The sequence below is a fragment of the Tamandua tetradactyla genome, chromosome 25, assembly GCF_023851605.1.
Source record: "Tamandua tetradactyla isolate mTamTet1 chromosome 25, mTamTet1.pri, whole genome shotgun sequence".
Lineage (NCBI taxonomy): Eukaryota > Metazoa > Chordata > Mammalia > Pilosa > Myrmecophagidae > Tamandua > Tamandua tetradactyla.
In genome coordinates this window covers 16,672,504-16,686,829 of record NC_135351.1, presented here as the reverse complement: position 1 = coordinate 16,686,829, position 14,326 = coordinate 16,672,504, and the positions used below count along the sequence as shown (strand labels likewise).

The 14,326-nt window shown below is 39.7% G+C and overlaps 1 protein-coding gene across 3 annotated transcripts in view; it reads right to left on the bottom strand.

The window, feature by feature from the left end:
• SIRT5 (sirtuin 5) overlaps positions 1-14,326 on the bottom strand; it is a 49,034-nt gene that overhangs the window by 14,251 nt on the left and 20,457 nt on the right. For all 3 annotated transcript variants that reach the window (XM_077143779.1, XM_077143778.1, XM_077143781.1), the window contains exon 2: positions 14,109-14,257. In XM_077143779.1, coding sequence (XP_076999894.1) covers positions 14,109-14,223 — 115 coding nt within the window. In that variant the 5' untranslated portion in view covers positions 14,224-14,257. The remainder of the gene's footprint in view (positions 1-14,108; positions 14,258-14,326) is intronic.

The window sequence follows — 14,326 nt, the reverse complement described above, 5'->3', positions numbered from 1 at the left end:
GGCTTCTGGGTTCAAACAGCTTCCATGGGGGCATTTTCTTTTTGCATCTCCAAATGTATGGACCTCACGTTGGCTCTGCGCTCTCTCCAAAATGTCTCCCCTTTTAAAGGACCCCAGTAAACTAATCAAGGCCCTCTGTGAATGGACGGAGTCACATTTCCATCTAATCAAAAGGGCCTACCCACAACTGGATGTGTCACATCTCCACGGAAATACTCCAATCAAAGTTTCTACCCCACAATACCGAGTCAGGACTAAAAGAAACATGGCTGCCCCCATAACACTGGATCAGGAAAAAGGACATGGCTTTTCTGGAGAGCTGTTAGAGCTTCAAAGTGGCATAGCCATGACAACGTCTTTTCCTGGGGCCTGATGCCTGAGAGGACAGTAACTTCAAGAAAGGAGAAGGGACCCTGGGCACATGGAACCAGGTTTGAATCTTAGTCCCACTTCCCACCCCCTGTGCCACCTTACGCAAATGGCGCTCCCCTCTCTATCCCCGGTGTGCTTGGCTTTTTGATGTGTACAATGCTGCTTTCCCTGCAGCTGGGTGGCTGTGAAGATTTAAAATGGCCTATAAAGATTAAGTGTAAAGATTTAAAATGGATCTCCTTTCATAAAAGTAACAACAGAAGTATGTGTTTGTGTGAGGTGAGGTCCACTGGACCCCAAAGCCTGTCCTTCCTCCCCAAATTCATCTTCCCTTTGGGTGGGTGGGTGGGGGGCTTGCTGATTCCAATCCCCACCATGGGGACGCATGACCTCCCACTTTTAGTTCAAGTAGGAGTCGAACTTATCAGTGAGACCTCGCAGGAGGGAAGCAAGCCCAGAAAGTAAACTGACCCCAGGTGAGGCGGTCGTAACCGGTGGCTGCCCTCGGGGAGCTCAGGCTCCGGCCTCCATCTCCAGGCAGCCCTCCTACCTGAGCTCAGACCGCAAGGCGAGGCCGTCCCCAACACAAAACCCTCGTCCTGGGACAAGAACAAGGAGCCCGACTCAGAACTGATGGCCAGGACACTGACGCTCTCTCGTCTTGGATGGCAGAGACGGGGGAGAGGCAGGTCGGGGCACAGCGTGGCACGGAGGCCAGTCCCCTCCTCTCACCGGCTGGGGCTGCGTGTGGAGTAACCAGGGGCCGGGGTGGGCCATGCCCGGGGGGGACAGAGCGGGGCATGAGCCGCCTGGACGAGGCCCCCTTCTGCCATCACGCCTGCAGAGGCCACGGCCGTACCACCACTGCCCGGGACAAGCTCTGCTCTGGCTTCTCCAGAAGAGCCTTTTAGTCTTTTGGAAACACGACAAACCTCTGAGCCTGTCATTTCCTACCATAACCTCGAGCTCACTTAAAAGTCAAAATCCCTCTGTCAGCACTAACCAAACTCCTGTGATAAGAGCTAATGTCTTTGGCTTTTTTTAAAAAATATTTTTATTGACAAAAGAACATACAAACACAAAGATTCTTAACATATAAACATTCCATACATGGTGTACAATCAAGGGCTCAAAACATCATCACATAGTAGTATATTCATTGCCATGATCATTTTTTAGAACACTTGCATCTTTCCTAAAAAAGAAAAAGAATAAAGAAAAACTCATACATACCATACCCCTTACCATTCCTTCTCATTGACCACTAGTATTTCCATCTACCCAATATGTATTTTTTTCCTTAACCTTTTTTTATTGTATAGTATACCATATATATAAAGCAAAGCAATAGTTTCCAAAGCACTCTTCAACAAGTGGTTACAGGACAGATCCCAGAGTTTGTCATGGGCTACCATACCATCCTCTCAGATTTTACCTTCTAGCTCCTCCAGAATATATGAGGCTACAGAGCTTAAATATTTCTTTTATCTTCACAATAGCACCCATCTCTAGCTTCTATGTATCTCTAAATCCCCTATATTCTGTATTATAAGCCTCTGCTTCAATTTTACGTAGTTTTCTGTATATAAGCCTTCACATCCCTAGTTAAGTTCATTTCTAAATATTTGGTTCTTTCAGTTGCTATTTTCAATGGAATTTTTTCCTTAACTGACGCCTCAGCTAAGTCATTGCTTGTGTATAGAAATGTTTCTGATTTTTGCACATTAATTTCATATCCTGCCACCTCACTGAATTTGTTTATTAGCTCAAGTAACTTTGCTATAGATTTCTCAAGATCTTCTAAGTATAATATCAAATCATCTGTAAATAATGAGTTTTACTTCTTCCTTTTCAATCTGGATGCCTTTTATTTCTTTGCCCTGCCTGATTGCTCTAGCTAGAACTTCTAGCACAGTGTTGAATAATCGTGGTGACACTGGGCATCCTTGTCTTGTTCCTGATCTTAGGGGAAGGCTTTCAGTCTCTCTCCATTGAGCATGATGCTGGCTATCAGTTTTTCATATATTCCCTTTATCATATCAAGGTAGTTACCTTTGTTTCCTATCTTTTGGAATGTTTTTATTAGAAAAGGGTGCTGAATTTTTTTAATGTTTTTTCAGCATCAATCGAGATGATCATATGATTTTTCCCTTCGATTTGTTAATGTGCTGTATTACATTAATTGATTTTCTTGTGTTGAACCATCCTCGCATTCCTGGTATCAACTCCACTTGGTCACAGTGTATAATTCTTTTAATGTGCTGTTGAATTTGATTTGCTAATATTTTATTAAGAATTTTTGCATCTATGTTCATTAGGGAGATTGGCCTGTAGTTTTCCTTTCTTATAGCATCTTTACCCGGTTTTGGTATTAGAATGATATCAGCTTCATAAAATAAGTTAGGTAGATTTCCTTTTTCCTCAATTTTTTGGAAAAGTTTGAGCAGGATTGGCATTAGTTATTTATGCAATGTCTGATAAAACTCCCCTGTGAAGCCATCTGGCCCTGGGCTTTTCTTTGTAGGAAGATTTTTGATGACTGATTGAATCTCTTTACTTGTGATTGGTTTGTTGAGATCTTCTATTTCTTCCTGAGTCAGTTTGTGTGTCTCCAGGAATTTGTCCATTTCATCTAAGTTGTCTAAGTTGTTCATGGTATCCTCTGGTGATTTCCTTTATTTCTTCAAGGTCTGTGGTAATGCACTCCTTCTGAATTCTGATTTTGTTTATTTGCAACCTCTCTCTTTTTTTCTTTGTAAGTCTTGCTAGTGGCCCATCAATTTTATTGATTTTCTCAAAGAACCGACTTTTGGTTTTATTGATTCTTTCTATTGTTCTTTTGTTCTCCCATTCATTTATCTCTGCTTTACCCTTTGTTATTTCTCTTCTCCTATTTGCTTTGGAGTTAGTTTGCTGTTCTTTCTCAAGTTCCTCCAAGTGTGCTGGTAAGTCCTCAATCTTTTCTCTCTCTTGTTTTTTAATATAGGCACTTAAGGCAATAACTTTCCCTCTCAGCACAGCCTTTGCCACATCCCATAAGTTCTGATCAGTTGTATTCTCATTTCCATTCATCTCCAAATAGCTACTGATTTCTCTAGCAATTTCTTCTTTGACACACTGGTTGTTTAAGAGTGTGTTATTTAATCTCCATATATTTGTGAATGTTCTCATTCTTTGGTGGTTATTGCGATCCAGCTTCATTCCATTTTGATCAGAGAAAGTACTCTCTATAATTTCAATATTTTTAAATTTATAAAGACCTGTTTTGTGCCCCAGCGTATGATCTATCCTGGAGGATGTTCCATGAGCATAGAAAACAATGTAAACCTTGTACTTTGGGGTGCAATGACCTATATATATCGTTAGGTCTAATTCATTTATCAAGTTATTAAACCTCTCTATTTTCTTGTTGATCGGCTATCTAGTTGTTCTATTATAGAGGAGAGCAGTGTATTGAAGTCTCCTATTGTTATTGTTGAAACCTCTATCACTCCCTTCAGTTTTACCAATGTCTGTCTCGTGTACCTTGGAGCTCCTTGATTGGGAGCATAAACATTTATGGCTGTTATATCTTCTTGGTGAATTGACCCTTTAATTAGTATTAGTGTCCTTCTTTGTCTCTTATGATGTCTTTACATTTAAAGTCTGTTCTGTCTGATATTAGCATAGCTACTCCTGCTTTCTTTTGGTTACAATTTGCATGGCGAATCTTTTTCCATCCTTTCACTTTCAATCTATTTGTAATCCTTGTGTCTAAGATGAGTCTCTTATAAACAACATATAACTGGATTATGTTCCTTAATCCATTCTGCCAATATGTATCTTTTAATTGGTTAAGTTTAGCCTGTTAATGTTCAAAGTTATTAATGAAAGTGCATTTCTTTCCACCTTATCTTTTTAATTTTATTTGTCAGATCTATATATTCTTTTCCCTCTTGCTTTTTGTGTTCTTTAAATTACCCTTCGTGGTATTCTTCAATTCTGTGCCCTCCTCCAGACCTCCCTCTCCTATCTTTTTTTTCCAGCCAGCAGAATTCCTTTTAGTATTTCTTATAGCAGCAGTTTCTTGTTGACAAATTCTTTCAGGACTTCTTTGTCTGTGAAAACTTTAATTTCTTCTTCAATTTTGAAGGACATGAATTTTTTTTTATGATACATAACCACAAACAAACACAAACATTCTTACCACGAGATCATTAACTTCTTGTTATATAATCAATAACTCACAATATCATCACATAGTTGTATATTCATCATCATGATCATTTCTTAGAACATTTGCATCAATTCAAAATAGAAATAAAAAGAAAAAAATTCATACATATCATACCCCTTACCCCTCCCTTTCATTGATCACTAGCATTTCAATCTACTAAATTTATTTTAACATTTGTTCCCCCTATTATTTATTTATTTTTAATCCATATGTTTTACTTGTCTGTTGATAAGGTAGAAAAAAGGAGCATCAGACACAAGGTTTTCACAATCACACAGTCACATTGTGAAAGCTTTATCATTATATAATCATCTTCAAGACACATGGCTGCTGGAACACAGTTCTACATTTTCAGGCAGTTTCCTCCAGCCTCTCCATTATACTTTAACTAAAAATGTGATATCTATATTATGCATAAGAATAACCTCCAGAATAATCTCTCAACTCTGTTTGAAATCTCTCAGCCATTGACACTTTATTTTGTCTCATTTCACTCTTCCCCCTTTCGGTCGAGAAGGTTTTCTCAATCCCTTGATGCTGAATCTCAGCTCATTCTCGGATTTCTGTCCCATGTTGCCAGGAAAGTCCACACCCCTGGGAGTCATGTCCCATGTAGAAATCAGGAGGGCAGTGAGTTTGCTTGTCACATTGGTTGAGAAAGAAAGGCCACATCTGAGCAACAAAAGAGGCTCTCTTGGGGGTGACTCTTAGGCCTAATTTTAAGAGGCTTAGCCTATCCCTTGTGGGGTTAAGTTTCATATGAACAAACCCCAAGATTGGGGGCTCAGCCTATTACTTTGGTTGTCCCCACTGCTTATGAGAATATCAAGAATTCTCCATTTAGGAAAGTTGAACTTTCTCCCTTTCTCACCATTCCTGTATAAACATCTTTGATTATTTGTTCCAATGTCTGTCTCCTCTGGTGTTTTAATTTGGTTATTAGGCAGGGCTATACCTGTCTGCATTGTGATATGCTTAGTGACCTTCTGCTGTCTTCGTGACATGTAAATATCTTGAGGGATTTACTTTGGTTGATTTCTTTCAGTAGTCTAAGGCCTTATGTTTGTGAGCTGGTTGTTCAGCAGGGAGCAGGGCATGGGGTGGGCATTCAGTGCATGATTTGTTTCAGGGCAGGTATAGGTGCAGGTTGGGGATGTTACGTGAACGTGGGCACCCAGCTGCCAGGGAGGATGTAGCTGTACGGGTGCACCAGTCTGTGAGCATAACCAGTGCGTGCACTGGTCTAAGGCGTGGAGCCTATTGTGTGCACACATAGGCAGCAGGCTGGCATTATGCCTTCATGGGTTGGGGGCAGATGTGACCCGGCTGTGCAGGTCGGCACTTTCTCAGGGCTGGGAAGTGAGGCTGAGGGCTGTGCGCACATGTGGTTCTAGGACTGCTGTTAAGTGGTTCCCAGAGCTGAACAATGTGACTAGGGGGCCGTGTGCATGCACGGGCCTGGGAGTGCTGTAAACAGATGTGCAGAGCTTAAGCAGGGTGGAGTGAGGCTCTGTGACACTGTAGCAGTGGGGGCGGGGGTAGTCTAGGGATGGAGGTTAGTGTCTGCAGCCTTTATGCGCTGGCAATAGCCTGCAGGGAACAGGCAGGGGGAGGGAGTGCTCAGGAGGGGTGCAGGAGAGGTGAGCTGGGCTGCACTTGGGGTGGGGATGGGGGGCAGGTACATGCACTGGGGGCTGGTGGGGTGGGGGCGCCTGGAGCATGGGGAATGGGAACAGGTGATGGGGTTTGGGTGTGTGGGGTATGGGGTGAGTTGCAGGTCACGGGGCTGCACTGGTGAGGGGAGCACACCCAAGATACACAGCCTGGCTTACTTTCTAGTCCCGGGCTCCCGTCTGCGCACTTCCACAGGCTCCGCAGCTCCGAGCCTCTGTGCCAGGCTCCAGCTTCCTGCCTCTCAGTTCCTCAGCCTCTGCAACCAGGGCTGCTGCATGTGGTGCAGAAGGCTCTCCCAGGTCAGCTGCATTCCCAAATCGCCACCTCAGTCACCCTCCTGCCCCGTCTCTAACTTTTCCATGGAGCAGGGCTAATCTCAAGCAACTCTATTCGGCCATCTTCCCCAAGTCCTTTGGCTTTTTTTCTTTTAAATGCAATTTTCTTGAGACAAGACATATTACATATTCACATACTATATAATCATTCAAATTATACAATCATTGGTTCACAGTATCATCATATAGTGTGCATTTATCATCACAACCAATTTCTGAGCATTTTCATCACTCAAAAAAAAAATAAATAAATAAGAATAAAAGTAAAGGGACACGGTGGCTCAGCAGGCAAGAATGCTTGCCTGCCATGCCAGAGGACCCGAGTTCGATTCCTGGTACCTGCCATGTTAAAAAAAAAAAAAAAGAAGAAGAATAAAAGTAAAAGTAAAAGTAATAAAAGAACACCCCAGAATCCCAAACCTCCATACCACCATTATTCATTTTTTGCCATTTTTTTTTCTTACTCATCTTCCCCTACAATAGATAAAGGGAGTGTCACTTACAGGTTTTCACAGTCAACTGGTCATGCCTTAAAAGCTCTATAGTTATTCAATCATCTTCAAGATTCGAAGTGAAAGGATGGGAAAAATATATCATAAAAATAGTAACCAAAAGAAAGCTAAGGTAACTATATTATCAGAAAAAATAGGCTTTAAATCAAAAACTGTTACAAGGGACAAAGAATGTCACTATATACCGATAAAGGAATCAATTCAACAAGATGACCTAACAATTATAGATATAAATCCACCTAACAGCAGAGCCTCAAATATATGAAACAAATATTGACAAATTTGAAAAGAGAAATAGACAGTTCTACATTAATAGTGGGCTTCAACACATCAATTTCGGTAATGGATATAAAAGTCTAGACAGACTTCAATGACGAAATAGAAGACTTAAATGATACTGTAAATTAGACCTAACAAATATATAGAACATTGTTCCCTCATGCACATGGGTCATTCTCCAAGACAGACCATATATTAGATCACAAAATTTGTCTCAAATTAAAAAATACTGATATCATACACTGTTTCTTATCTGACCACAATGGAAACAAGTTAGAAATCAATAACAGACAGAGAACTGGAAAATTCACAATACGTGGGAAGTAACACACTCAATCAGTGGTAAGAAGAAATCACAAGGCAAATGTAAACAAGAACACAACATACCAAAACTTATAGGATATAGCAAAGTCAAGGCTGAGAAGAAAATTTATGGCTATCAATAAACTACATTAAAAAAGAACAACTTCAAACTAAACTTACAACTGCAGAATCTGAAAAAAAAAAAAGAAGAAAACTAAACCCAAAGTGAGAAGGAAGGAAATAAGGATTAGAGTGGCAATAAATTAAATAGAGATTGAAATAAACAGAGAGAGGACCCCACTCCAATCAAAATGGCAGTGAGATGCGTCAGGGCTCCATACCCTCACAGAAGCTTTTGAACAACCAGCAAAACTGGCAAAAACATCAAAGCTCCAGAAGGTAGTTAAGGATGGCAGTAACGGAGAGAACACCAAATCAAGAAAAAATGGTACTTACAAATAGCAGAATCTCATGGCACATTGGAATAGCTCTCTTCTACCCCTCACTTGGGCTTGGTGTGGAACCGACCTACACTTCCAGCATGGATCCCTGGTCTTGGTTCCTCAGGAAGAGTAATAACCCTCGTGCACATACTAGGAGCATGCACGCCTGCCCCGTCGGTCTGGTGATAGCCATCCCAGAACTTGTCCTGTGTGTAGAAGGCAGCTCGTAGAACATCCTACAGAACGCTGTGGGAGAGAGGTCAAGTGCCTGGGACAAGCTCTAGGACACAAAGTACATGCTTGGGATGAGGAAACTGTTTCTAAGGGAAGAGGGGATATTCATATCTGTGGAAACAGCGGAATTCCGCAGGCCATATGTGCATGTCAAGATAAAACATATGTGCCAGAAGAATCAGGGCAGTCTCTACATTATTGCCTTGAGCTATTCTCTAAACTCACTGTATGCGTAAGCACTGAGGAAGTATGCTTACACAGATCAGCGTGCAAAGACTGGGTAAAAGTGGTTTGTTTGTTTGTTTTCCTTTTTTGGTTACCTACCACAATTCAACAAAACTTCTATCATAACACTAACTGGATACAAGCTTAAAGAACAGAAACATTGGAGTCTAAATTCCAATGATAAATAATACTTTAAAATATCAAAATGTTTAGGTTTCAACAAAAGATTCCAAAACATACAAAGAATCAGGTAGTGATGGCCCAGCAAAGGAGAAGATTAAAACGTTAGAAATTATTAATGAGGATAAGACCTGGAATATACCAAAGACTTTTTAAAAAATCGTCCTAATTATGCTCAAAGAGCAAAGGGAAACATGGACAAACTAAATACAAGAATTCAGGAAAACATCAGATAAACACAAGGAGACTATTAATATAGAGATGGAAATTATGAAAAGGAACAAAAAGAGCAGACAACTAATAACAGAAATTTAAAATTCCCTAGAGGGGTTTAATAGCTTATTGGAGTTAGCAAAAGAAAGAGTCAATGAACTTGAAGATATGACAATTACAATGATCCAGTCTCAAAAGCAGAAAGAAGAAAGAATAAAAATGAACAGAGCCTGAGGAACCTGTGTGGGGGCCACCATCACACATCACAGATCACATACCAAAATACACGCTGAGGGAGTTCCAGGAGGATAAGAGAGAAAGGAGCAGAGAGAATATGCAAAGAAACTATGGCTGAAAACTTTCCAAATTTAACAAACAGGAATACATATATCCAAGATACTTGAAAAACTACAAATAGGACAAACCCAGTGCATATCATAATCAAAATGTAAAATGCCAAAAAAGAAAGAAAGAATTCACATAAAGAATGAAGCAATATGTTACATGCAAGGAAGCCATGGTAAGATTAAATAACAATTTGTCATCAGAAACTATGGAGGCAAGATGGCAGTGGCGTGACATATTTAAAGTGCTGAAAGCAAAAACTGCCATTTAAGAATTCTATATCTGGCAAGACTGTCTTTCAAAATGTAGGGAGAGATTAACAATTGCTAAGGGAGTTTGTTGCAGCTAACCCAAACTTACAAGAGATGATAAAGAGATTTCTACAGGTTAAAATAAAAGGACAAAGGCAATCAGTCAAAGCCATAAGAGGAAATAAGGATCTATAGTAAAGATAATGACAGGAGTAAATACAAATGCTTATACTGTTGTGTTTTCGGTTTGAACTCCACTTTTTACTTACTACAATATCTGTAAGATAAATTGATAAGATGTAATGATGCATCAGTGATTTGGGACACAGAATGTATAAATATGCTATTTGTGACAGGAACTAACCAAAGCTGGAGGGACGGCGGGGTATAGGGACATAGTTTGTGTACATAACAGAAGTGAAGTTGGCATCAGAGCAAACAGGGTCATTACAGGTTTAGGATGTTACATTTCAGCACCATGGCAACTACAAAGAAAATATTACTGAACATGCAAGCTGAGAGAGATAGAAATTGGAATACAGGTTGCCAGGGGCACAGGTAATGGGGAGTCAGTACATTATGAGTGTAGAGTTTCAGTGTGGAGAGAGAAATATTTCAAAATGGAAGAGGTGAGGGTACAAAAAAGTATAAATCTAAGTAATCCCAGTGAATGGTATGCCCAAGAGTGGCTGAGATGGGAAAGTTGTTGTAAATGTTACACACACACACACACACACACACACGAAATGAGCAACCAGGGAGAATGACAGTTAAATGTAATACACGAGCCTGGATGAGATCTAACAATGGAGGAGAAAAGGCCTAAAAGGATGTTTATGGAATGTAAGAAAACTGAATAAAGACTGTAAGCTTTATATCAACGTTAAATTTCTTGAATTTGATAACTGCACTTAAGATGGTTACATAAGTGAATATCCTTGGGAATGTACACAACAGTATTAAGTATTGAAGGAGTATGATATATACAACCTACAATCAAGTGTTCAGCAAATGGATTGAGAAGTGACAAACAGATAGATGAACAGATTGATGGAATGACACAATAAATGTGGTAAAATGCTAAAACTGGTGAACTAGTGAGGATCTAGGGGCAAAGGACATGTTGTAGTTCTTATATGGGGTTTGATTTCTTTTTTATTTTTCCTGAAAGTGTGAAAGTACTCCAAACTAAATTTAAAAAAGAAAATCAATGAATTCAAAAGTTGGTTCTTTGTAAAGATTATAAAAAATCAACAAACCTTTAGATAGACTGATGATGAAAAAAACAGAGGACACAAATAACTAAAATCATAAATGATTGTAGGGAACATTACAACTGACCCCACAGAAATAAAAAAGATGATAAAAAGTACTATTATACTATGAACAGGCATATGACAAGAAATTAGATAATCAGGACAAAACGGGCAAATTTGAGGGAACACACAAACTACCTACATTGACTTAAGAAGAAACAGAAGATCACAGCAGACCAATCACAAATAAGGAGATTGAATCAGTAATTAAAATCTCTCAACAAAGAAAAGCCCACAACCAGATGGCTTTATCGGTAAATTTTACCAAACATGCTGAGAAAAATGAACAGCTGCTCAACTCTTCCAAGAACTTAAAGAGGAGGGAACACTTCCCTCTTTATAAAATGATAAGGCTAGCATCACCCTAATACCAAAATCGCATAAAGATATCACTAGAAAAGAAAATTACAGACCACTCTCCCAAATGATATATAAAATCATCAAAAACATCCTGGCAAACTGAATCCAACAGCACAATAAAAGAATTATATACCACAATCCACTGGGATTTATCCCAGGTATGCAAGAGTGCTTCAACATACAATCACTTGATGTAATACACAACATTAAGAGAATGAAGGGGGAAAAGCACATGCTCATTTCCATTGGCACAGATGAGGCATTTGACAAAATCCAGCACTCCTTCTTGATAAAAACACTCAGGAAAACATGAAAAGAAGGAAACTTACTCAACTTAATAAAGGGCATAACTGAAACTTCATTAAATTATTATATAACTGAAACACAGCTAACATTATACCCAATAGTGAAACACTGAAAGCATTCCCCCTAAGATCAAAAACAAGATAAAGATATCCACTGTCACCACTTTATTCAACATTATACTGGAAATTCTAGCCAGAGCAATTTAGCATGAAAAAGAAATAAAAGGCATCCAGATTGGAAAGGAAGAAACAAAGCTTTCCCTATTTGTAAATGACGTGACCCTACGCACAGAAATTCCTGAAAAACCCACAATGAATTCAGCAAAGTGAATTATAAAAACAACATACAGAAATCAGTGCTTCTACACACTAGTAATGAGCAATCTGAAGAGGAAACAAGAAGAAAATTCCACTAAAAGATTCAAATATGTAGGAATAAATTTAACCAAGGATGTCAAGGACTAGTACACAGAAAACTACAAAACACCGCTGAAAGAAATTAAGACCAAATAAGCTGAAGAACATTCCATGTTCATGGATTGGAAGACTGAGTTTCATTAAGATGTCAATTTTAGCCAAAGCAGCTTACAGATTCAATGTAATCCCAATCAAAATCCCAACAGCCTTCTTTGCAGAAAAGAAAAAGCCAATCATCAAATTCATATGAAAAAACAAGGAGCTCCAAATAGCCAAAATCATCTTGAAAAGGAACAAAACTGGAGGATTCCCACTTCCTGATTTTTAAATCTTATTACAAAGCTACAGTAATCAAAACCTCATGGTGCTGGTGCAAGGGCACAAATACAGACCAATGGAATCAAACTGAGAGCTCAGAAATAAACATCTATGGCCAATTTATTTTGTCAAGGGTGCCAAGTGGCCAGACGGCAGTGCCCAGATATTCTGTTCCTGGGGACTTAAATCATCACAATGTGAATTTCATTTATGGCAGATTACATCTGTGGTAGGTGTGCCAGTTTGAATTTGCTGTGCACCCCAGAAAACCCCAGTTCTTTATTCCACATTCAGTATTGTTGGGTAGGATCTTTTTTGATTGTTTCCGTGGAGATGTAAACCACTCAATTGTGGGTGGTAACTTTTGATTAGGTGGTTTCCATGGAGATGTGTCTCTACCCATTCAAGGTGGGGTTACTTACTGGAGCCCTTTAACAGGGTACCATTTTGAAAAAAGCTTTAGAGCCACCAGAACCAACAGATCCAACAGAAAGGACAGAGTCCCAGGGAAGGCTGCTGAGGATTCCTGGAGAGAAAGCTAGAAGAGGTCGCTATGTGCCTTTCCAGCAGAGAGAGAGAAACCCTAACATCGTTGGCCTTCTTGAACCAAGGTATTTTTCCCTGGATGCCTTAATTAGGACATTTTTACTGCCTTAGAACTGCAAACTTACAACATTTTAAAAGTCATTCCAATTCTGGTATATTGCATTCCAGCAGCTTGCAAACTAAACAGTTGGCTAAGGGGAGTGTGGCATAAAAGGAGAAATCAGAAGAGAGAAAAGCAGCCCAGCACACCTCAGCTCAGCACTCAAGACCCAGACATTTGGAGAGGCAGAAAGGAATCACCCTGGGAAAGCCATTCGAACCCAGAAGCTGTGAGGAAGGCCAGCAGATGTTGCCATGTGCCTTCCCATGGGATGTGAACACCAGAGAAAAGCCAGCTGACTTGCCTCTGAAGAACTGTAGATTTGTAACTAAATAAATCCCCTTTGTGAAAGCCAGTTCATTTCTGGTGTATCGCATTCAGGCAGTGTTAGCGAACTGAAACATAAAGGAAAACCACCATTGTGTTTTATGGTTCCCAACTCAGGAGGCCTATGTTTGGCCAAGGTCAGGTGTATACTTTTCAATTCCTGCACAGACTCTAGTAGCCAACCCTGCACGGCTATGAGCAAGAGATTGGGTAGTTGTGTGGAACTGGGTTCTTTGGGTTCTTTCCATTTCTTGACTTTGGGCTAAATGGAAGGAGAGGTTTTTAGGTTTGAGCAGACTCAATATATTAGGAAAAGTTACCCAAAACTTAGAAAGAAGACAAAAAGAGTTCAGCGTGTCCTTTCAATGCCATACTGGAGCACTTTTAATATCTACCTAAGGATCATTTAATTATATAAATTTGTCAGAGCCTATACACACTATAGACTATGGGTCTAGGCATGTTAACTTGGAAGATTTTTGTCAGCTACAGAAAACAAATTATTTCTATCCAGAAAAAAATTTAACTCACATTGCCCTGTAGGATAATCAATCACCAGATTAGAGGTAAGGGGTTAAAAATACAAATTATATATGAAAAACTTAAGTGCAAATATTCTAGGAGAAGTAATAAAATGTCTTAAGCGGACTGGACTAGACCACTGAGACAAGCTCTGAGCCTGCCCTAGAAAGGAGCTTGTCTATGAAGAAGCGCTCATCTGGCTTCTTACCCAGCATCAACTCACTACAGACATTTCTTTCAAAGCATGAGAAATTTCAGATGTTGTACTTCAAATTCTGCTGAGGATAAGGAAATGTCAGATGAAGCATGACTTACTTGAACTTGGACGAGCCATTGTTAAGCAAATGTTGGTCTGTGCAGAGGCTGGAGACTTCAGGCCACGATATGGCTGGGAAGTTAGTCTGCTCAGGATAATCTGGAGTGGCCGCATCAGCTTCCCTTTTAGTACTAATTCCTGATATGGGCTTTAAAAAAAATCACAAAATAACAGAGCAATCAGAATTTATGTTATGAATATGTTTATATTCCTAGGC